The sequence below is a fragment of the Diplotaxodon limnothrissa genome, linkage group LG9 (genome assembly GCF_057381915.1).
Source record: "Diplotaxodon limnothrissa isolate DT_005_m linkage group LG9, D_limnothrissa_male_GT1.1, whole genome shotgun sequence".
In the NCBI taxonomy this organism is placed as follows: Eukaryota; Metazoa; Chordata; class Actinopteri; order Cichliformes; family Cichlidae; genus Diplotaxodon; species Diplotaxodon limnothrissa.
The window spans coordinates 19,849,786-19,870,929 of NC_140604.1; the positions used below are offsets into that span (position 1 = coordinate 19,849,786).

General features: G+C 38.4%; 2 protein-coding genes across 2 annotated transcripts; one reads left to right on the forward strand and one right to left on the reverse strand.

Moving 5' to 3' along the window:
• Positions 1–340: 340 nt before the first annotated feature.
• LOC146625458 (ADP-ribosyl cyclase/cyclic ADP-ribose hydrolase 1-like) lies at positions 341–5,884 on the reverse strand. The gene is made up of 9 exons (XM_085362095.1): positions 5,785–5,884; positions 5,547–5,670; positions 4,004–4,130; positions 3,746–3,881; positions 1,553–1,635; positions 1,348–1,421; positions 1,178–1,270; positions 691–777; positions 341–482 (listed from the first exon to the last, which is right to left on the reverse strand). Exons 1-9 carry the CDS (start codon positions 5,882–5,884, stop codon positions 383–385), a joined length of 924 nt encoding a protein of 307 aa, XP_085218221.1. The 3' UTR covers positions 341–382.
• A 5,036-nt stretch (positions 5,885–10,920) lies between these two features.
• impa2 (inositol monophosphatase 2) lies at positions 10,921–19,720 on the forward strand. The gene is made up of 9 exons (XM_085362096.1): positions 10,921–10,960; positions 11,279–11,396; positions 13,244–13,377; positions 14,888–14,992; positions 15,240–15,285; positions 15,472–15,580; positions 15,767–15,875; positions 16,599–16,750; positions 19,350–19,720. The coding sequence occupies exons 2-9, from the start codon at positions 11,334–11,336 to the stop codon at positions 19,466–19,468; spliced, it is 837 nt and encodes a 278-aa protein (XP_085218222.1). The 5' UTR covers positions 10,921–10,960; positions 11,279–11,333; the 3' UTR covers positions 19,469–19,720.
• Positions 19,721–21,144: the final 1,424 nt, after the last annotated feature.

Here is a 21,144-nt window from a genome sequence, read left to right on the forward strand (position 1 = left end):
ACAGTTCAGAGGACAGAGGACTGGAGCACAGTCAGCAATGCTGTGATTAATTTGCAGCTTTTAATTCAACAAATGTACAAACATTTCTCACAGCAGTACTGACAGATGAGTCTGTTTGCAGCATTAAAGGCTGTAAAATTATCAGTTCCTCCTCTCCATGATGAGAAGCACCTGTTTCAGCTGCATTTTGCTTGCAGATTTGTGGGGATCAGTGAAGTGTAGTGGGTACGCAAAAGACACACATGCACACTGCATTTTATTCAAGTTAGATTTTTGAGAAGCCTGTATTATCTAAGAATGACAGTGTTTACAGTATTCATTGTTCCTTGTTTTGCACTCTGGATTTACTTTGAAAGATATAGATTTTACAGCAGTCTGTGATTTAATTAGACGTAAGGCCGTTTCTGTTTAACAAAGTGTTTGCACAGGTCTGGCAGGATGAGTGTTGCGGGTTTCGGATGCATTGCAAGACCATCAAGGTCCTGTGAAGAAAAAAGACCTGTTACTGATTGATGGTTTCATAAAAGTGTTTCCTGTTAAGGCATGGGTCTCTGTGTAAAAAAGGAGCAGTAAAACACACTTGATGACTAACAACTGTCACATGATGTGATGCTTTGATCTAAGACCACTATTCCAGATCCATAATTAACTTTGATGTCATGAAACTTCCAAACACTGAACATTACGTACTGGTCATTGTCTGTACAGGTCCAGTGAAAGCCTCTGGATCGGAGGATTTGGATCAGGTCTACAATGGATCCTTGACTACATGACTCTCTGTCAAAGAAAAAAACAACAACACAAACCTCTCAGGCCCACTGCAACTTTCTGATAGGTTGCTATTCACAAGCTTTAAAGGATAACAATGTCCCTAAGCAGTAAATCATATCAGTAATTTGCCAAACATAAAGACAACCTTTGGGCTGTCACGCCCTGAAAAATAGTTATTCTCTCATTTAAGTTCAACTGTGTTGCTGTTATACAACTGCAGGATAATATATTCGGATCACTGAACTATAGTGAGGTCATAAATGATGGGTAACTGAGGGTTTCAAGCTTTATAACATGTCATTCTATCATCATAGCAGTTAAGGTGCTAATTAATGGAATTTGGACAATGTGAACTCATCAGTAGTTACTTTTTTAAAACACAAGAATATCCTTTTATTATCCTCACATATGGGGTCCGTCTAGACTGGTCACCACCTTAATGTTGACATAATTCACCCTTTGTGGATCCAGACTGTCCAGTTCAACACTTCCAAACATGCTGCATGAGAAAAAAGATTGATTTAATATGTAGTTCAGAACCTGCACCAACCTACTGAATTATTCATTATTTCTTACCTTTTCCTATTGAAGGCATTAACAATAGATCCATTCAGTAAGATAGTAATGTTGCCACACGCCATCTCTGCAAACTAGCAAATGGATGAGGAAAATCACAGAAGAGCAATAAAGCACTACCGGTTTTGGAAAGGTAGATGATAAATAACACAGCTGTTTGCAGAACAGAGATGGAGCCATTCCAGAGTTTGGATATTAAACTCACATTTTGTGAAGCTTGCCTCCACAGGGAATAGACCGGATGACTTCGACAGGCCGACCACTCCGGACAAGAGCTGAAATCAAAACCTGTGTCAAATTCACAAGTGTCATTACTTGAGATATGAGATATTCAAGAAAGACATGTGCTGTGTTGACATGCAAGAAGACTAGTTATATAAGAAAAGTCTTAAAAGTTCTGCAAAACGTTTGGGAACACAGCTGCAGCTGTCTGAGTTATAATGCTTTTGCTGAATCCCGTTGCTACCAAACAATCTTTCTTAATTTGTTATCATTCAATCCACGTAGCGATGTTTAAAGCAAGAGTTTGATACCACTCTTATGCTTGTGTGGAAATTATGAATCTACACCCAGCAGTTTGCTAGCTTTGTTTATCTAAAAGTGTAAAGTGAAATAGCTAAACAGGAATATGGGTGCCAGACACATTTCATAAAGGGGCTATGAAAGCAGGGAATACAAATTCACCGTCTGGAGAGGCTGAGACTGGGAATCAAACCTTGAAGCTACCAACTTCAACACCTCACTGGCTGCTTTATTACATACACCTGTTCAGCTCATTAATGCAAATCTAATCAGCCAATCACATGCTGCCCATCGTGCTGCCAGCAGCCACCATCTCAAACTGGCTTCTTGGACTCAACAATGAGTTCACTGTACTCAAATGGCCTCCACAGTCACCAGATTTCAGTCCAATAGCGCATCTTTGTGTTGTGGTGAAGAGGGAGATTTGCATCATGACTGTGCAGCTGACAAATGTGCAGTAACTTTGTGATGCTATCATCATAGCACGGACTTTGAACAAGCGGTTATTCATCCGCTTTTGAAAAAGCACAGTGCTGACCCATCACCTCGCTCAGAATTTTATATTGATAAATTTGCCTTTTATCTCCAGAACCAGCTTAGAGTGGCTGTAACTAAACATAATGTTTTAGATACATGTTAATTAACATCACATGCACTTTACTCATACAGCTCTAAGAAATAGCTTTTCCTAGAGTTTGAAATAAAATTTAATTACATAACGACGCATTTGAAAATTCTGTTTTTGTACTGTTGGATCTTTTGCTACCGTTGACACAGCTGATCATGGTCTCCTGATTGAGAGACTAAAAACTTGGGTGGGAATCTGCTTTTCAGTTTGTGTCATCTTCTGTCACTTTATCTTGCGGTGTGCCCAAAGGTTAGGTCCTCAGGCCCATCTTATTTGCCTTGTCTATGCTTTCACTTGGACACATCGTCAATACCTTTGAAGCCATCTCATACTACTTTTTTTATACAGATGATATCCAGTTGCAAATGTCATTCAAACCCCAGAATATAGCTGCCCTTTATGACTGCATTAATGTTAGAAAGACGTGGATGGCAGCCAAGTATCTGTCCTTCTTATCTGTGCCCATGCAATTTCACTTTCAGTTCTTCTAACTGCCAGAAATGTTGCTTTTGATCGGGTAGTCAGCTTTGATAAGCATCTTGACCGTCACTGCCCATCTTAAACACAGTGCTCTAAAAAAGATTTTGCCAGGAAGGGTCCCGATTCGCATATTTGTCATACTTACGTTTCAGATAATAAATGAATAAGGGGGCACTTTTCACAACACTGCATGAATTGCGAGAATTGCAATCAAGCATTTGTGATAAAGGAATTTTGGTCCACTCTTCATTGCAGAATTGTTTAAATTCAGCACATTGGAGGATTTTCCAGTATATGCTTGTATTTTTTGTTTTGCTTGTTGGTTTTTGCTGGTGTGTTTGACTAATGCTGTTGCGTAACTCAAATGTGATTGAACTTCAAGGTGCCAACTGATGGCCAGAAATCCTCCTTTAGGATTGTCTGATGGAGAGGATGGAGCCTCGCTCCATCACACCACCACCACAAAGCTTGACCATTGGTATGATGATCTTTTTATGAATTGTTGTTCAATAATATATAGTGAGAGAAAATTCTAATATTAATATGTATGTAAAATTCAAGTATTTACTTGATTTTTTTTTTTAATTTACTTGGACCAATTTAATGCAGCGGCACCAAAACTTGGGGAGGTCAAAGCCTTTTATGTCTCTGATCATTTTTCTCGTGAAAATAATTAAATTACACAATCGGAAATGATTTCTCTCTTGTTGAAACAAAACAAAATAAAAAATACAATACAACACAAAAAAACAAAACACAAACATCTACCAGAATCCTCTTCTTGGCCACACCAGATGAGATCGTTGAACATGTAGCCAACCAGCGTGTCTTCCAGTGTCCAGAAGTGACGAAAAACTGCAGCATAGCTGTGCATCAGTGTCCTGGTTTTGCTCCAGAAGAGGAACTAAGAAAAAAAGGTAAATACAAAGCAGGTTAACAAAAAGACTAGACTTTAAAGTAGCATAATTATATTAATATAAATAAAAAAATGTATATATAAGGCACAAAAATGCCAACACAGCTCACATTATCACAGGGCCAGATTTGTGGCATTGCGTTAAACATGTGAAAATAATCCTCGACGGTCACATTGCAAGAAGAATGACTGATAACGGCCTCCTCAAACTGCCTCCAGATCTCCTCACAGTCATACCTACACATAAAAAACAGAATATGACTTTAAGCTTTTTTTTGAGATGTGTGGCTTTTAAAGGGACAGTTCGCTGAAAGTCAAAGTCTTTTTTATTATTGGCCTGTCGTGCTATTTTTTTCAGTATACATGAATTCGGCATGAACTGCACAGCTTTAGAGATATTGGCTGTATATCTGTCACAGATCTTTGTTCAGTCTTCCTCCCCTCACCCCCAACCGGTCGTGGCAGATGGCCACCCCTCTGTGAGCCTGGTTGAGCCAGAGGTTTCCTCCTGTTAAAAGGGAGTTTTTCCTTCCCACAGTTGCCAACGTAGGCTCGTTGTTGGGGTTTTCTCTGTTTTCTCTGTTATTGTAGGGTCTTTACCTTACAATATAAGTCATGTCGAATTGTTGTAGTGATTTGGCAATATATAAATAAAGTTGAACTGAACTGAACTGAAATGTAGGAAGTCTCTTGAATACAGTGGAACTAAATGGCACTTTCCTTGTAAACTTGGGTGCATTAATATGGCAAACAACTGTATGATTAAGCAATAATGAAAATAACAGCCTTTGATGGATCTATGTCATGATTTGGGGGGAAAAGGAGTCTTATTTGGATTCACCTGTACATTTTAAATCATTTGTTGACATTCAACTCCTGCATACCTTTGGAATAACTAAATGCAAAGTTTTATTACTTATGTGGGATTCTTTTTGAAATGAACAAAAGAAGGAAGGAAGGAGAGCCAGCAGTTACTGTGGCTGTTCCTTTATTCACAAGGGTTCATCAGGAAGCTCTGCCTTGTTGATTCGGTGAAATTTTTACACAGATGTTCTTCCTGACACAACCACAGATAGATTGGTTTTTCCTCCTGGGATTAAACGAGGATGTTTTGCTTGTTAGTTAACTGTGTAAACGGTTACACTATGAAATTACACAATGAACAAAATGCAAACAAAAATTCAGTAACAGTGCTTTACACTGCTAAAGTGTAATCCATGTGCCTCAGCCTTTTAAATCTGCCATGAATAGAGTCAATAGCGATTGGTTTTTGTATACTTTAAGTAAGCAGTGAAACATATTAGAAATTCCCATGAAATTTCTTTGCAAAGCACGTATATGGCCTTTGTCTCAGCTTCTTTCATCCTTTCTAGAAAAGTCAAACCGATAAAAAGAAAGGAACTCACTAAACATCATTTATTGAACGCCACATCAAAACTTCCCTTCATTTGTACTTGAGCGCTAGCCTCATAATGTGCTGTCGATGACAGCCCAAACTCTTTTGCTCTGGCCTTTAGGAGCAAATCAGAACTTTCAAGCTCTGAGGCTTGACTCAAATCACAGATAAGTTGTGAATTTATGACAAATCTGCAAACGGATTCCCAATCAAGACTGGAAATGTTATGACATGACAACAGATGAGTCCACATTTACCTTAAGCTGGGGTTAACTAGTGTGGTGTAAGTGTAACACCTCCCAACCACAATGTGTTTAATGTTGGGGGTTGTCCCGAGCTGTGCTCTGAGTTGACTCGGACAGAAGTGAAGCGTAATAAAACCTTTGAAATGGAGAAAGAGATAAAAGAAAAGAGGGTGTAATCTATCAAATTTCGGAGCAGCACATTTAAAGGAAGACAGAAAAAAATGTAGGAATATCAGAAAGAATTGCTTACAAATTATGATGCTGGTTATTGCAAAGGACACAGATGTTTTTGTGACAGTGACAACTTGCTGTGCTTCAGTGCTCTTCAGTAGAGATTCGTGTTTATACATTTTTATTTTCCACCTATAGAAGAGTCAAAATAAATAAATAAATAACTTATATCACCTTTGATGCAAATCAACCTCACATAAATAGTTCTATGGTAAATTATATTGTGTCATGCACAAAACAGCTTCCTCAAATCTTAGACAACAGTTATATCAGTGGATCAAACTGAGCAGCACACTGACAAAAGTAAGTCAAGCACTGACTCACCATAGATTAAATTTCTAAGAAACAAGATAGCTCATGTTAAGGCAACTCTAAATCTATATATTTAAATATCACACACAGTAAGATCATCACCTACAGGCTGTAGCGACAATCTTAAAACCTTGTGTGAATAAAAATGAAAAAGTGTAGAAATGCTCACTTACTTCTTTCATTGCATAAATTCAAACTGCAACAAATGGCTCCATGGCTGTGATGCTGTTGGTTGGCTCCGGTCGGATTTTTGCCAACTGGAGTCAGAATGTATCCTCTTTCCACAACATGCTCAAAAGCCTGGTCTTAATGGGTCGGCAGCACATCCCATCTACAATTGAGAACCCTTTTTTAAAAAAAAAAAATAGAGATGTGCATGTGTTTTTTTTCCTTCCAGGCTCCTCTTGTGAAGAGTAGATCCACATGACTCTTATTATAGTGGCGTTAGGAATCTTGATAAACACAGAGTGCAGTGTTCTCTGTGGCATGGCTCCCCTGAGCTAGAGGGAAAAATATGTTGCTGTTTATGTCATTGGACATATGTGAACTTAGTTGTAAGGGTTTAAATAAGCTTTTATCAAAATAAGCCTGATGTAAGAAGTGAAAATAACTGTCAAATAGCCAGATGGGTGAAACTTTTCTGGCAAACAGATACAGAATAAGAAGCTTTATTAATTTTCGGAAACTTTGATCTCTCATGAGTGTGCAGTTAGATGTCTATGGGGTGTAACATGATTTTATTGCAACATAAACATCTGACGCGTCTCACTGGATAGTGCAACAGTTATGAAACATGGGAACATTGCAAATAGTGAAAATCTACTGCAATGTAACAGTTTTGCAGTTTACTACTAAAAAAATGAAACGAATAAATCATGCAGAACCTAAGGATAAAATAGTGTTTAAGTTTGTTGCAATGCTGCTACTTTTATGAATGTAACATAACTTTATTGCCTGGTTTTGTTACTGATTCATGATACTTACAGTTTGAGTACTTTACAGTTTTTATTAGGCCTCTTGGTCTGACTGAAGAAGGAATGTAAAGTATGTGGTTAGTTTTCCATTTCTGGCAGTAACACCCACTTTACTCCAGACTGAAATATCTCAACAACTATTCCCCGACTTTACCTTTATGAGTCAGACATCTGCTACTTCACTTGCCAGCTACTTGGATGGACTGACATGAAATATGCTGCAGTGTCCAGGTTTTTTCATTTACTTACTTTGCGGTTTTTTTGCTAACTGGAAAATTCCACCAGCTAAACACGAACATGACTGTCATCATGAGCCCAAACTAGCCCAAGTTACTGTTGTACCCATTTAAGTTTGGAACCATTGTTCCAGTTTTGTTTGAGGAACTGATACATTTCACTTCTGTTCCCATACTGTTAGCCAAAGTGATGATATTTTTCTTCCAGGAACCCAAACTTTAATGTATTTTTTTCTAAAGTGTAGCCATAGTTCTATTTCTGAAGGTTCTTAAGTTCTTCTTTGGACATTAGTTGCTTTTTAATTTTCAGCCCAGTCCTTTTAAAGTTTTTTTTTAAGCCAATTAACACTGAACCATGAGTGATTCAAGCACGAAAAAGGTACCTAATGTGAAAGGTGCCTGCAAACATCCCATTTAAAATTTATCTTTAGGCACTTTGTTATGTGCAGCTTTTTTTTTAGTTGGATATACAAATAAACGCCATAGTGGAGGCATAAAGTAATATTTTTGCAACAGTATTGTGAGCCCCAAAGAGCTACTAGCAGAAAACTTGGCTCATCTTCGCATGGTTTTCTCAGTGTGTGCTTAAAAAATTGAGGAAAGTGAACAAGTGGAAGACAAAAGAAGAGATTTCAGGCCTTAAAACCATCTACAGTAGATAAACACTATCTGTAAGTTGTACTCTTAAGAAATAAGAAAAAACCCAGCAAAGACCTAACGCATGACTCGAGAGATGCATCTGGCCTTTCTGCTGAAGGCTCATCAGAAATGGTCCCAGTGACACCATGACAATAGTCCCAAACACACTGCCAGTGCAGTAAAAGCGTATCTGGGTAGAAGTGATGGATTGGCCTCCCCAGAGTCCCAGTGTCAACATTACTGAATCATGGAAAAGAACAAAAGAAACTGCAGAACTATTCCTGAATACTATTTAAAGAAATTACAAAATAGCTTGCCTAGAAGAGAAAGGCTGTTTTGAAGAATAAAGGTGGTCATATCAAAAACTGACTTTCAGCTTGTTACAACTCTGTTTCACTGATTTTTAAATGACCTGTTTGCTATTAATATTGTCAAATACATGAACAGTCTTAATGGTAATCTTCTTGTCTTGTACACCGAACGATGTGAGAACTTCCAACAGTGACACACACTGATTCTGTTTAACGTTAATATATGCAGCATCCACAGAAAATATGTAGAGAGCTGGAAAGTATAATGCATCCCTAACTGTTGCCAGACATTCACATTAACTGCTTTAAGAAAATGATGATTTTCAATTTCTGAGGAAAGGGTCACTTAAGGTTAAATCTTTAAGACAGTATGAATGAGGTTGTGCCCTCGTGCCTCTCGAGCTAATTGCACTGTTAGCACTCTGCACGTGACTGCTTGAGCTTAATGATCCAAAGAAAGAAAAATGCTGAGAAAATGATGCTAAACAAGGCCTAAACCTAATCCAGATGTTAAAGTAAGAGCTGTGAGCTGTGAAAGCCGCAGATAAAGAGCAAGCACTAATTCCATTCCTACATCAAATGTGCCAATATTTCTTGAAGCTTGCTAAAATAAAAGCAGACCAAAATAAATATTATTAAATACAGACTACTTCCTTCTGTGCTGCATTTAAAACAGAATACAAAGCAGAATAATCCAAAATCTCTTACATAGATATAGAAAGTTGATTAAATTACCATATTTTATGCCATGTTTTGGAAGAATTAACATTTTAAAACTGCGCTCTCATCAACTTGATGTGGGTTGTAGATTCTGTAACAACTCACAGAAATATGTCGGTAACAGTTATTTGCATGCAGACAGTCAGTCTAGCGATAGCTCAAGAGACCACAATTTGTATTCTCACTGCATTCCACTCCCCCCAATGAGGACGGTATTATTTGGCAATTTCTTGCCCTCTTGAGGTAAGGCGCTCCTATCTGAGAATGTGAGTTAGTGTATGGAAATTAGCTGTGGGCTAGAGAGGAACCAGTGCTATAAGGAGACATTATCAGCTGAGTAATTTACTGGCTGACAGGGTGCAAGGGTTGAAGTGTTAACCTGTGTCGAGATGAAGTGTCACCAAGCATGACGCTGAAGTCTAATTTGATCTGTGTTTGCTGCTCTCTTCAGCAGCGGACCTACGGGATGTCCTATTAAGTATGCTCTTCTTCTTCTCTCTTTGTGTGTGAAACTGAGACTCAAGACGCACACCCTGGACTTCCGAAAGCGCTTTAACAAGGTGGCTACTGCAAGCATAGTTACAAAACTTTGTGAGATGCAGATAAGCAGGCATTTCCTTGGATGTATGAGGCTGCCAATTGTTTTGGATAAGTAAAGCTGTTTCTCAAGTTTGAATGAGAGGAATTGCATGCAGATGTTCACCTTAAGCTTTTCAGGCCAGACTAAACAGAATCTGATGTGGACCATTAAATGTAATTCACAATTAGAATTTGCATGCAGCTGAAAAACAAAAAAACAACAACAAACAATTTAAAAAAAAACCTTAATGTTTGAGGAGTTTACCTTTCCTCATGAGAGAAAGTGCTCTTGCTGCTTGCTGCGTCACTTAGAGTGTTGCTGCTGCCACCTTCTGGCATAAAAGGGCGCTAAATATTTATTGGCTGTGATCGATACTAAGAGTGTAACACCACGTCAGACTTTCAGAATAGTATATAGTCAAATTTTCTGCTTTAATGTATTTCGCAGATATTTCCAAAGATCTAGGTCCAGCACCTGACCAAATGGTGTTCAGACAACCTGTTCCCAAACACCAGCAAGACTAAGGAGGTCATTACAGACACATGTTGTGTCCGGAAAGAGACAACATGCTCCTGTCTGTCCTCAGACACAGGCAGGAGGTGGAACAGGCGAACAACACTAAGTTCCTGAACATTCACATCACAGCTGACCTGACCTAGCCTTACATTAATATTGCATATACTGTTTCCCTATTATGTGATATTATTTATTGTATGTTTGTGTGTTGTAAATGCTGTCTGATTTAAGTTGAGAAGTAGTGCAAAGAATTTTGCTATGTGACTCCATAATGACAATAAAGCATTCTGAATCGGTTTACCTCCATTAAAAATACATAAATAGAAAATGAAGCTGGGTATAAGAAATATGATCTCACATCAATTTGGAGTGAAATGACACTATTTCAACTGATTTCTGTCATTTTGCATAGTGAGTTTTATTTCGCGTGAAAGCAAAAGCACCTTGAACTGTGTTCTTCAGATTTAGCAAGTATTCGTTATGCCTTGTTTGCAGTGCTTCATTGCCTTTATACTTTTTAAGCCGGCGAGGTCAGTCTGGGGAATTGTACTTATTTACAGTTAATATTTATTTTACTTTTTTGTCAGTTTGATAAGTTTTCTTTGTCTTCTGAATCTAAAATCGCAAATTTCAGCCATTATTTCTGCCTCTTTTGTTCAAGTTAGAAAGTTGGGTACTCGCAAAGACATTTTCCTTTCTCCAGCAGACCCACTGTTTCCTGTAACAACGCGACTGAAGAAAACACATGACAGCCTTCTAGCCAATGATAGCGAAGATTGTTAAATCAAACGGCACAGATTGACCAATTAGGCTGAGAGTTCGGCTTAGCCCCACCTTTCAGTGGCGAAATGTCATTGCTTAGAAGTCATTCATCTCTAGAAGTGCGTTAAATTAGCTCCCGGAACTGGTATGCTACTATATCTTTTTTACAAACACAAATCAATGTAATGATATTGCGCTGTAGAAAAGCCGTTAAGCGTATGTTTGTCATTAGGTATCATCAGCGTTACCTCCAGTGTACATATCCCTTTTTCTCCCTTTAAAAGCTAGCATAGAGGGCTAATTTATGCTATTTGACAGATTTCATTGCTTCTTCAAATTAACGCAGCTAGCTTTCCAGCAGCTAACTCACGTCATATGTCGGTAATCGCAACGTACCGTCATATGCCGGTATATAATTGCACCTTGCTATTGTAAATGACGAAAGTTGTGCTTCTTCCTACAGCTTTCTTCCGTCCGTATTTCCGTTCTGAATATCGCCTCATCTCCCCTTTATCAGCATGAGTGATCCGTGGCAGGAGTGCATGGATTATTGCATAGAGGTCACTAAACGGGCCGGAAAGGTAAGAGGGCCACGTTACCATTTCAGGACTATTTTTTTTTTCTTCCACCCATGAAAATGTATTAAAAATATTTAAAAAATAATCCATGCACACATTACTAAAACACACGTTTGGCGTTTGTTGAGTCATACATTTCCTGGGACAACATGTAAACCTAGTTGTCAAAAATATTTGAAATGCAATAAAACTCTTGGAAACCTCCCAAGATGCGATTTTTATTTAGTTTCTTGTCCCAACTTATTGATTACCAAACTTCTACTCAAAAATATTAAATTTAATATAAGTTACAAATTCAATTTATTTTATTTCACAGCTTGAATCTTTTTCTGAGAAAACTCTGATTTGCCACCATGTTGCCATACATGTGAAACAAACATTAGAAAGTAAAAAAAAACTAAAGAGGCTATTAAATATAATTTCTGTGGTCCTGAACCATTTTAATCATGCAACTAAAGTATCTCATGATATGTTCCTTTGATGCCTACGGTTGACATATCAATTTTGGATATTTATTAGTTGTTTTTCTTAAATACATAGTGCACCCTTTCTTTAATAATATCATTATCTTACCGTTTTTGAAGCCTAAATTTCCCTCCAATTGTAGAATGATTCAGGAGGTACGACTGATGCTACACTTACTTGATTATGGTTGACAACAGTGTGTATGGAAATGCACTTTGAGTGCAAATAATAACCTCAGTAACATGTCTTTCTTTTTAAAGTGAGATATGCCATTAAGGAGAAACTAGCACATAATCCAAAACAAACAACAAAAAAGCCAAATTGCACGTTACACCCATGACTGTGCAGACAGATATGTAATAAATCACTTCCCACACACTGGCAGTTCAGAAGGTGTATACAGTGTCCACAGTTTTCACGTGATCAGTGTCCCTAATTCAGTATCTGGCCAAATGTGAACTGTGGTCCCAATCGCCCCTGATGCTCCTGAGTGATGCCCTTGAATAATGGCCACACACATTACACTCAAACAATTAGAAAAAATATGATGTTTTTGCAGTAAAGTTATCTCATCCAAAGTGTTATCATTTTATCCTCCTAGGCATTTGTGTGAAATTGTATCATTATTTGTAAATTGTCGAGTTATGCCTAAAAATCGGTTGACCTTGGCTTTTGACCACCAGATTCTTATCTGTTTATTCTTCGACTCTGTTTATGCCAAAATTGAAGAAACTATTCCTGAGAAATGGCTCTTTATGCCTCTGGCCACAGCTGTCCCTAGAAGAGGCATGGAAGAACTTATAACAGTATCATATAAAAATGTACCACAATAACTTTTGACCTCAGATGCATAATGTACAGAGGTCAGCTGTATGTATCGGTGATATAGTTTGGATCATAAATTATTCAGTGTTGGATTTGAAAAAAGAAATAGTTGAATGCAAAGTATTGATGAGCCCAAATAAAATTGGTAGGTACTTGTTAAAAATGCAAATAAAATACTGAGGTAAATGTTTGTTTAAATCAAGCAAAGGTTGAAGAAGCAACCGTGTGGGCGCTTTCATCAAAATCTATTTTACTGCTGCTTACGTATCTCGACATTTGAGCGTAATGTGTGTGTGGGTTGTTTTTATCTTTAATTTTTTTTGTGTGTTATTCCAATGTATACAGAGGCTTCCATCTGTGAAGAGTCACATTATCCAGACACTAGAAACAATAATTACAGCTCATAAATATATTTGGACTTTGTAGCCTAGACATCTTGTCATCTGTGGCACCAACATATGTTAACACCAACACGTGAAGCTAATTAAAGCAGCAGATGTAGTCAGTCATCCAAGAAATCTTTTGTTTTTTTTCCCCTCTCACTTTTGTGTTTCTGCCAGATGATCTGCGAGGCGCTCCAAAAGGACATCGCTGTCATGCACAAGAGCTCAGCGGTTGACCTGGTGACCGAGACGGACCAGAAAGTGGAACAGCTCATTATATCTTCCATCAGGGAAAAGTACCCAACGCACAGGTACTCTACTTCATTAGAAAACATGGACATGAGAGAGGGTATGTGAGCTGATTGGTCTAAGAACATGGTGAGAAGTATGCATGATTTATTATGGTTTAACGATTTTCCATCTAGTAGGGGTGGGAGATATTACCTCAAAAGTATATTATGATATTATAAGGAAATTTCCATTAATGATATTTGTGAGGAAAAAATTGCTGAATGTTTTATCAGTAATTGCAGCTTATGGCCAGCAGCATATATTAGTACAAAGGAACGAAGGGCATGTTTCATCCTTTCTCTCCAATAAGCTGCTGTCACTGATTACAGACTACCTTATTCCAAGTGTGAGTCTAATGAAACAAGGTGCCAGCAGTAGCAGCAGCATTAATGGTGACACAGCATTATATCAAACACATCCTCAGTAGTGTTTTCCCTGGAAATTTTAAGTAAAAACGTATAAAATAACTGCTTACCTTTTTAATTTAACAATAACAGAAGTGACCTAACCTTGTAAGTCTTCAGGAGCTGCTTGATATTGTCACATTATATTTTCTATGTGGGAGTTTGTATCTTGGGCCTTACAGCTTTTTAACCAACTGCTTACGCTACCACGTAACCACATCAATAATTTCCATCCACCATTTACTTTTCCTGTCATATGGAGTTTAACTAGTGAGTGCTATAATAATGCTCTGTGAGGGCCTTTTTATTTGTGTGGGTTTTTTTGCCTCTAGTGGTAAACACACTGATGTTCCCTCTTTTAGCAGGGACAATTTCCAGGCATGTTTTTATTTTTTTAAAGTCCTGTATTTTCTTTGAGGTTGTTGAAGTAGTTCCCTTTTTAGGTACTAAGTTGTTATAGGAGGCTGACATGCTGCTCTTGCTCTCAGACATGGCTAGGCTTATCTTGTTGTTATCCATGCTGGGGAACGTATGGTGTTGCTATCCTTGATTAAGCAATATGACATGTTTTTTTTTTGGTTTTTTTAAAATAAGTAAAAACACAAACGAACAAATGTATGCCGGTATTATTGTGAATATAGCACAGCCCTACCATCCAATCTTAACTGGAATGCGACCTCTATTTTTACGCTAGTAGTATTAAAACGGAGGTCACATTTGTTACATGTAGTCCCTAATAACACTAGTCCCCTAATAACATGATACCTGCAAATATTAAGAAAAAAGATATTTATTGGTTGGTTGGTTTGTTTACTTTGCTTGCTTAAGACTTTGTTCTACCAAGTCTTAAATTACTGCTACCAGCATATGAAATGTTTATACATGTAAAGATTTCCAAGAGAAATTGAAACACAAGAACTCAGGAAAAAATTCCAGGGTTCCGTAATGTTGCTACAGCCTTGTGTCCAGCGTGGTGGAAATCTAATATCACATATTCTGGTTGGAAAGAAAACAGAGCACGTGTCAAGTGCAGCGTTATTACTTTACAGCTGAGGTACCTGATAGACGATGCATAGAATTATCATACTCTTATTTTCACTTCTTCTCTCTTTTTTTCACTTTGAAGCTTTATAGGCGAGGAGTCCGTAGCAGCAGGCGCCCCCAGCGCCCTCTCTGACAGTCCCACTTGGATTATCGACCCTATCGATGGCACCACCAACTTTGTTCACAGGTAGCACGGTCTGCGATTAAATGTTGTAAAAATCTCTGCGTTACAGTTCTAGCTCTGTTTTTATCTTTGTTGCTCTTCAACTATTTTTATCTTTTAATTAGATTCTTTCTTGGATTGTCCTCTCTGTCAGGGATAATTAGACAACGCTGATGAAACTGAACCGATAATGGAAAAGGATTCCTCTGAGTTTAAACCTGAAGGGAGTTCCATAATTGAATGCTTTATATTGTAACGTTCTCTTTTGCAGGTTCCCGTTTGTGTCTGTATCAATCGGTTTCACAGTGAAGAAAGAGGTATGCTTTATTGTATGCGAACCACTCATGTGTTTAAACTGTGATGTTTTGATTATGTGAAACATTAACATGATTGCAGACCATTAACCCAGTTAATATCTAAAGATTCTCCTTTTATAAAGCTGCTGTCTTTTAACCAGCCCCACATTAATCGGTGCTGTTTTCTGTGCTGCTGCTTGGTCTCAGATAGAGTTTGGGATTGTCTACAGCTGCATCGAAGATAAAATGTACACAGCACGTAAAGGAAAGGGAGCATTTTGCAATGGAGCCCCAATCAAGGTGTCTGGACAAGAAGGTGAATATTGAGAAGTTGCAATTATAAACAAATCCACCAGATGGAGCTAAAATCCTTTCCCTGTACCGGCAACAGACTGCATTTCTGTTTTTCTCAGAGAGCGCAAACCTGCAGCTGTTTGTATAATGAGTGAATAATGATATTTTATTTATTAGTATACTTGTTTTTTTTTTGTTTCCTTCCAAGATATTAGTAAATCCTTGGTGCTGACAGAAATGGGCTTCAAGAAGGACGCCGAGCAATTTCAAACAATGATGGCCAACATCAGAAACATCCTCAGCATCCCTGTACATGGGTAAATATGCACTTCAATATGTACAAGCTGTACATCCAGTGTTAGTTTAATAGTACACCAGACACCCCCTGAACAGCTGCTTATTCAGATATACAGAACAGCTGGTGTATTTGTTTACAGTAAAGCCTAATCATTGTAATTAAGAAGTGCATGAAATTGCTACCACAATCTGATCTTATGCAGGTGTTCTCTCTCACAATAACAACAGCAACAACAACAACAACAGCAGCAACAGGGCAAAGTGAGAGCTTCCTGTAGCAGCTGTTTCTTATTGCATTACTGCCCCTAAAGGTGGTGAAACATCCTGAAAATGACAGCGGTGTTTGTTTTGATACTTCTTTTATGGATGATTGTGGTCAGTGCTAACCTCGATGACCGATAAGTTTGTTTTCTGTGACTTTTTCACAATGAAAAGCCACCCAACAGAGAGAACCTCATATCATGCCTTGAAATCAAATGAAAAGGGGTTGAATGCCGCACTGAATGTCAGATTCTACCTCTAACATCAAATCTACTAGATAGAGGGGTAACTAGAATGTTGCAAAACTGACTGGATTTTGCTGAAGTGCTATCTCCTACCATTAAAAAAACACATTGCTTATCCTACAAAAATGAAAAAAAAAAAAAAATCAAGAATTATAACTGCAAATGCACCAAAAAACATACTTAACTCTTAGCAGAGCATCTGGAAGTTGAAAGCAAACATCCCATTTCCATCCACAGAATCCGCTCCCCAGGCAGCGCAGCTGTCAACATGTGTCTGGTAGCGTGCGGATCGGCTGATGCTTACTACCACATGGGCATCCACTGCTGGGACATGGCTGGAGGGGCAGCAGTTGTCAGAGAAGCTGGAGGAGTCATCATGGACATTTCAGGTGAGTCACTGAGACAATGTGTCTCCTCAAACAACACTGAACACTGAAAGGCTGCTGAGTCACTGGATGAAATGAAAAATGGAAGGATTGCTGTAGGAGTTTGCTGTACAGAACAAAGCAGCAAGAATGGGCTGCTGTTCTCCAAGTGCAAACACAACAGAAGTTATTGTTTATGAATAATTTATGGTCAATAGTTCTTGTTATTGGTTTTTATCCTTCTTGCTGCTTATAAATGCCCCATGAAACACAGCAAGAGATGAGGAAAGGTTTGCTCCTGGCTTTGCACTTGATACAGAGAATTTTGATCTTAAATTAGGACGTAACTGCTACCCTGACATTTAGTGTGTTAAGGAAGCTGGAGTTTCTCTAGTTTCACAACTGCAATGCTCCTAAGAGTAGGCACAGTCTTGATTTATGAAGCTGTTTATTTAAAAAGTGCTGTGACAGAAAGCATGTAGTTGGTGGAGCAAGTTTCTAAGTTACTTACTGTTCAGAGTCCCATTTATTTATTTAGTTTTTGATTAGCTGAAGGTCTTTTCAAACGTGACCCTTTTACTGTAAAATCTGAAAATGAGTAAGGTGCTTGGATCTTGTATATACATCAATAACATCCTCACCATCTATTTTTCTCTTGAGCTTATTAGTGTGTTATCTTTGTCACCAGCTTGCATCTTTGATTGGGTGGAGCAGTAAGTCAGATTACTGGCAAACATACAATATGTGTGTATTTGTGTTTAGACAGTAGTGTGTCATGAGTAATAATTGGGGAGGAAAAAAACGATTATTATTATTACCCGTGTGTGTGTGTGTGTGTGTGTGTGTGTGTGTGTGTGTGTGTGTGTGTGTGTGTGTGTGTGTGTGTGTGTGTGTGTGTGTGTATACACACACACACTGAAAATCTTGTTAGCTACACCAACAGAAGTGGCTCATTAACGTAAATGCCTAATCAGTCAATTACATGGCATAAAACCAGTGCATTTAGACATGTAGACATGATAAAGACAACTTGCTGAAGCTCATTCGGAGCATCAGAATGGGGAAGAAAGGTGATTTAAGTGACTTTGAATGTGGTTATTAGTGGCAGACAGGCTGATAAAGGATTTCAGAAATGGCTGATCTGCTGAGATTTTCATTTGCAACTATCTCTCGGGTTCCCAACTTGTCGCTGCGGGCGGTCTTTATCCTTCTAGTTCGGGTTCAGAGTCCTGGGAGCTTGAGGGTCCTGCACAGTATCTTTTCTGTTCCTAGGACTGCGCTCTTCTGGACAGAAATCTCAGATGTTATTGCTGGCATCTGATGGAGCCACTCGCCCAATTTGGGCATAACTGCCCCGAGTGCTCCGATTGGGGCAGTTACGGGTACCACTGTTGCTCCCATCCTCCTCATGTTCCTTCTTCCTGATGTTGCTATCACTTATTATAGCTACTTCTAACACTACAGCCATCTTCCTCTGCTTGTACACCACTACTATGTCCGGTTGGTTAGCCATCACCAGTTTGTCTGTGTTTATCTGGAAGTCCCTCAGATGGTCATTCTCAACCACCCCGGCGAGCGTGTCCTATTTTGACCTCAGAACTTCCAGGCCATCCTCTGTAAAGATGTTCCTGTATACTATACCGGCCTCTTGGTTATGCCATTCCATATAGGCTCTGCCTGCTACCATCTTACACCCTGCTGTTATGTGTCAAATTGTCTCATAGGGTCTTGATTGGTGTGGTAAACCCCAGGCTCTACTGATCTTAGTGCTTAGCGCTTGGTCCTGTACTGCTGTTATTAGTGCGTCTGTGCTGTTTTTCAATCCAGCTTTGTCCACCTATTGGTAGGATATCTCAATATCAGCCACTTCTTCTATTTGCTGGTGGTTTAATCCGTGCAAATAGATGGCTCCTCTTCTTCCTCCTCTTCTTTCTTGGGTTTCTGCTGCTTGAGGTATTCACCAAGCATGTGATCAGTTGTGGCCTGATGTATTCCTGATGTATTCATGGATTTTTGTTGTCTCTCAGTTCAACACTGAACTGGAGCTTATCCCAAGGTTGTGGTATTAAGAGAGGTGGGGTTAGACAGCTTGTGTTCAGGACCAACACAAAGAGACGGACAGCAATTCAAGCTCACAGTCACATCTGCGACTAATTTAGAATCTTCAGTTAACCTAACCTGTAAGTCTTTGGACTGTGGGAGGACACCAGAGTACCTGGAGGGAATCTATGAATGAACAGGAAGATGACGCAAACTTCACACAGACACCATCCAGAAATGGATTCGAACCAGGTCCTTTTGGCTTCAAGGCGCCAATGCTAACCACCGCATGGTAGTCTGTAGTCTTCATATCTTTTTGTCCTCCAAAAACCTCCAATTTCCATTTTTATTTTCAATTTAGAAGTTCCTACAAGATAAGATAATGGCCTTTTTTAACATTCAGCTTCAATAACAGCACAGAAAAGCACCTTCAGGGCTATCAGCTGTTACTCCCACACACATTTTTAACATGCACTGCTTAATGCATCGTCAGAAGCAAGTTGATAATTTAACCACGTATACTGTAACATTGAAAGAAAGAAGAGAATGCGACATTAATTTTTACTTGTCTTTTTTTTACCAGGTGGACCATTTGATTTGATGTCTCGCAGGCTGATTGTGGCCAGCAGCAGAATGATAGCAGAACGCATTGCAAAGGAGATAACAGAGTTTCACGTTGGCAGGGATGACACTGATGACTAGTTAACTGCTGCACTGCTCTCAGCCTGCTCGGCTCATGTAAACACCCTCAACTATTTTGTACATAGAAGGTCTCAAGCCTGTCTTTGCCTTAAAAACAACAACTGTAAACTTACCTCTGAAGAGCATCTGAGAGAGTTTAACTGTTCAGAGCTTACACTTTCAGCCTCTTTTCTGCTTTTTTTTTGTGTGTTTTCACATTTCAGGACTTACCGGTTCAGATACAGACTTTGTATTGCGTTTTAATTTAAACAGATGCGATGGAGTGTATGCCCTTGTTCATATTAGTTTTTATTGTGATGTTTTTAAATCACTAAACAGTGTCTTAGTATTTATTTATTCGTGAGAAGATAAAGAAGTCTCATGGTTATTCTTCCTCAACACAGCACTATTAAAACAAATGTAATGTTGAAGTATAAAGTACTTTACTTATACATGAGTAACTATTACATTTTAGAGTCATCACTGGTTTGCACAATGTGTAATGCAAGTATATGTGTACCTACAACTGTACTGTATATCTGCTTTCTTTATCAAGCCAAAGGATAAAGGGTCCTTTTGGCTAAGGAGCAATCCAAGGATGTTTTTCAAAATGTGTGCTTGTTTTATGTGCTTTTGTAAGAATGCAATAAATGCTTTTACTTGCTGTAAAAGCAAATAATATCTCTTACTCAAGACTCTTCTCATTTTTTTGTGGTGCACTGATAAAGTTTTAGAACTGAAGCCCTGCAGACAGGCATCAGCATGCAAGCATGTCACAGCTGTAACCTGAGGAAGGACAATAAATGGCAACAGAACTAAAGAGAACAGAACTTGAATGAATATTTTCTCCTGGGGAAAAAAAAAAAAGCTGACAGTGCAAATTATGCATGGCACAATATGGAGGGAGGGTGGGATTCAGTGTCTTGACTTGCCTCTTTTGAAGTGTTTGAATAAACCACAAAAGTTAACATGACAAAATCTGTATAAAGACACCTCACATGTTGCGTTGCCTCAGTCAGACAGTCCTTTTAAAAAATGCTATTCCGCTTTGTAAAAAACTTATATTGCCAATATGTGCCACAGTTGTTCTCTGTACGCATTGTTCGACTCCTAAATACCTGAGCGGCATCTCAACAATGACAAGAATCAGTGATTTGTTGCTTTGACCTCAAGAAAAGATAAATCTATAACTTCCTCTGAAATGCCTCTGAACAAGATCTGAGCGAGTGTTAAATACTAAGAGCTTCAATTTTAAACCATCGTTCTGTTTTTGTGAGTGTGGAAATATTGGCATTCAAAGATACACATTTTCCTTTCTGCTGTAACAAATTCAACAGATGTGATGAAAGACTACTGTCTGCATTTTTTATGGTGTTGTTTTTATATTTATGTGAATGATTAAGCTAGAAAAGAGGAAGGAATTTGATAAATCACTGCAACACTGCACTACTACACTGCAAATTATCTGGTGCTTGCCATGATTTAAAATCCTATTTTTAGACAGGCCAGATTATTTGCCTTGTTTTAAAAAAGATTTACTTGTTTCTAAGTCTGGATTTTAGATAATAAACTTAAATTGAGAATAACCATATAATTGTGTCTATATTAGTACAGAAATCCAGAAATGGGAAGAATAACTCTTAAAATAGCCTACATTAGGTCTCTCACCAGATGTCTCTCAAAATATCACTTGTTTC

Bases quoted from the DNA above. Each gene is read 5' to 3' on its own strand.
- impa2 (XM_085362096.1), top strand. From the start codon at position 11,334: ATGAGTGATCCGTGGCAGGAGTGCATGGATTATTGCATAGAGGTCACT. The intron at 11,397-13,243 runs GTAAGAGGGCCA...TGTTTCTGCCAG, and splicing joins TCACTAAACGGGCCGGAAAG to ATGATCTGCGAGGCGCTCCA. The intron at 13,378-14,887 runs GTACTCTACTTC...TTCACTTTGAAG, and splicing joins GAAAAGTACCCAACGCACAG to CTTTATAGGCGAGGAGTCCG.
- LOC146625458 (XM_085362095.1), bottom strand. From the start codon at position 5,884: ATGTATAAACACGAATCTCTACTGAAGAGCACTGAAGCACAGCAAGTT. The intron at 4,131-5,546 runs GTAAATGTGGAC...TTTTATGTGTAG, and splicing joins CTAGTTAACCCCAGCTTAAG to GTATGACTGTGAGGAGATCT. The intron at 1,636-3,745 runs GTAGATGTTTGT...AATTTGACACAG, and splicing joins TGGCCAAGAAGAGGATTCTG to GTTTTGATTTCAGCTCTTGT.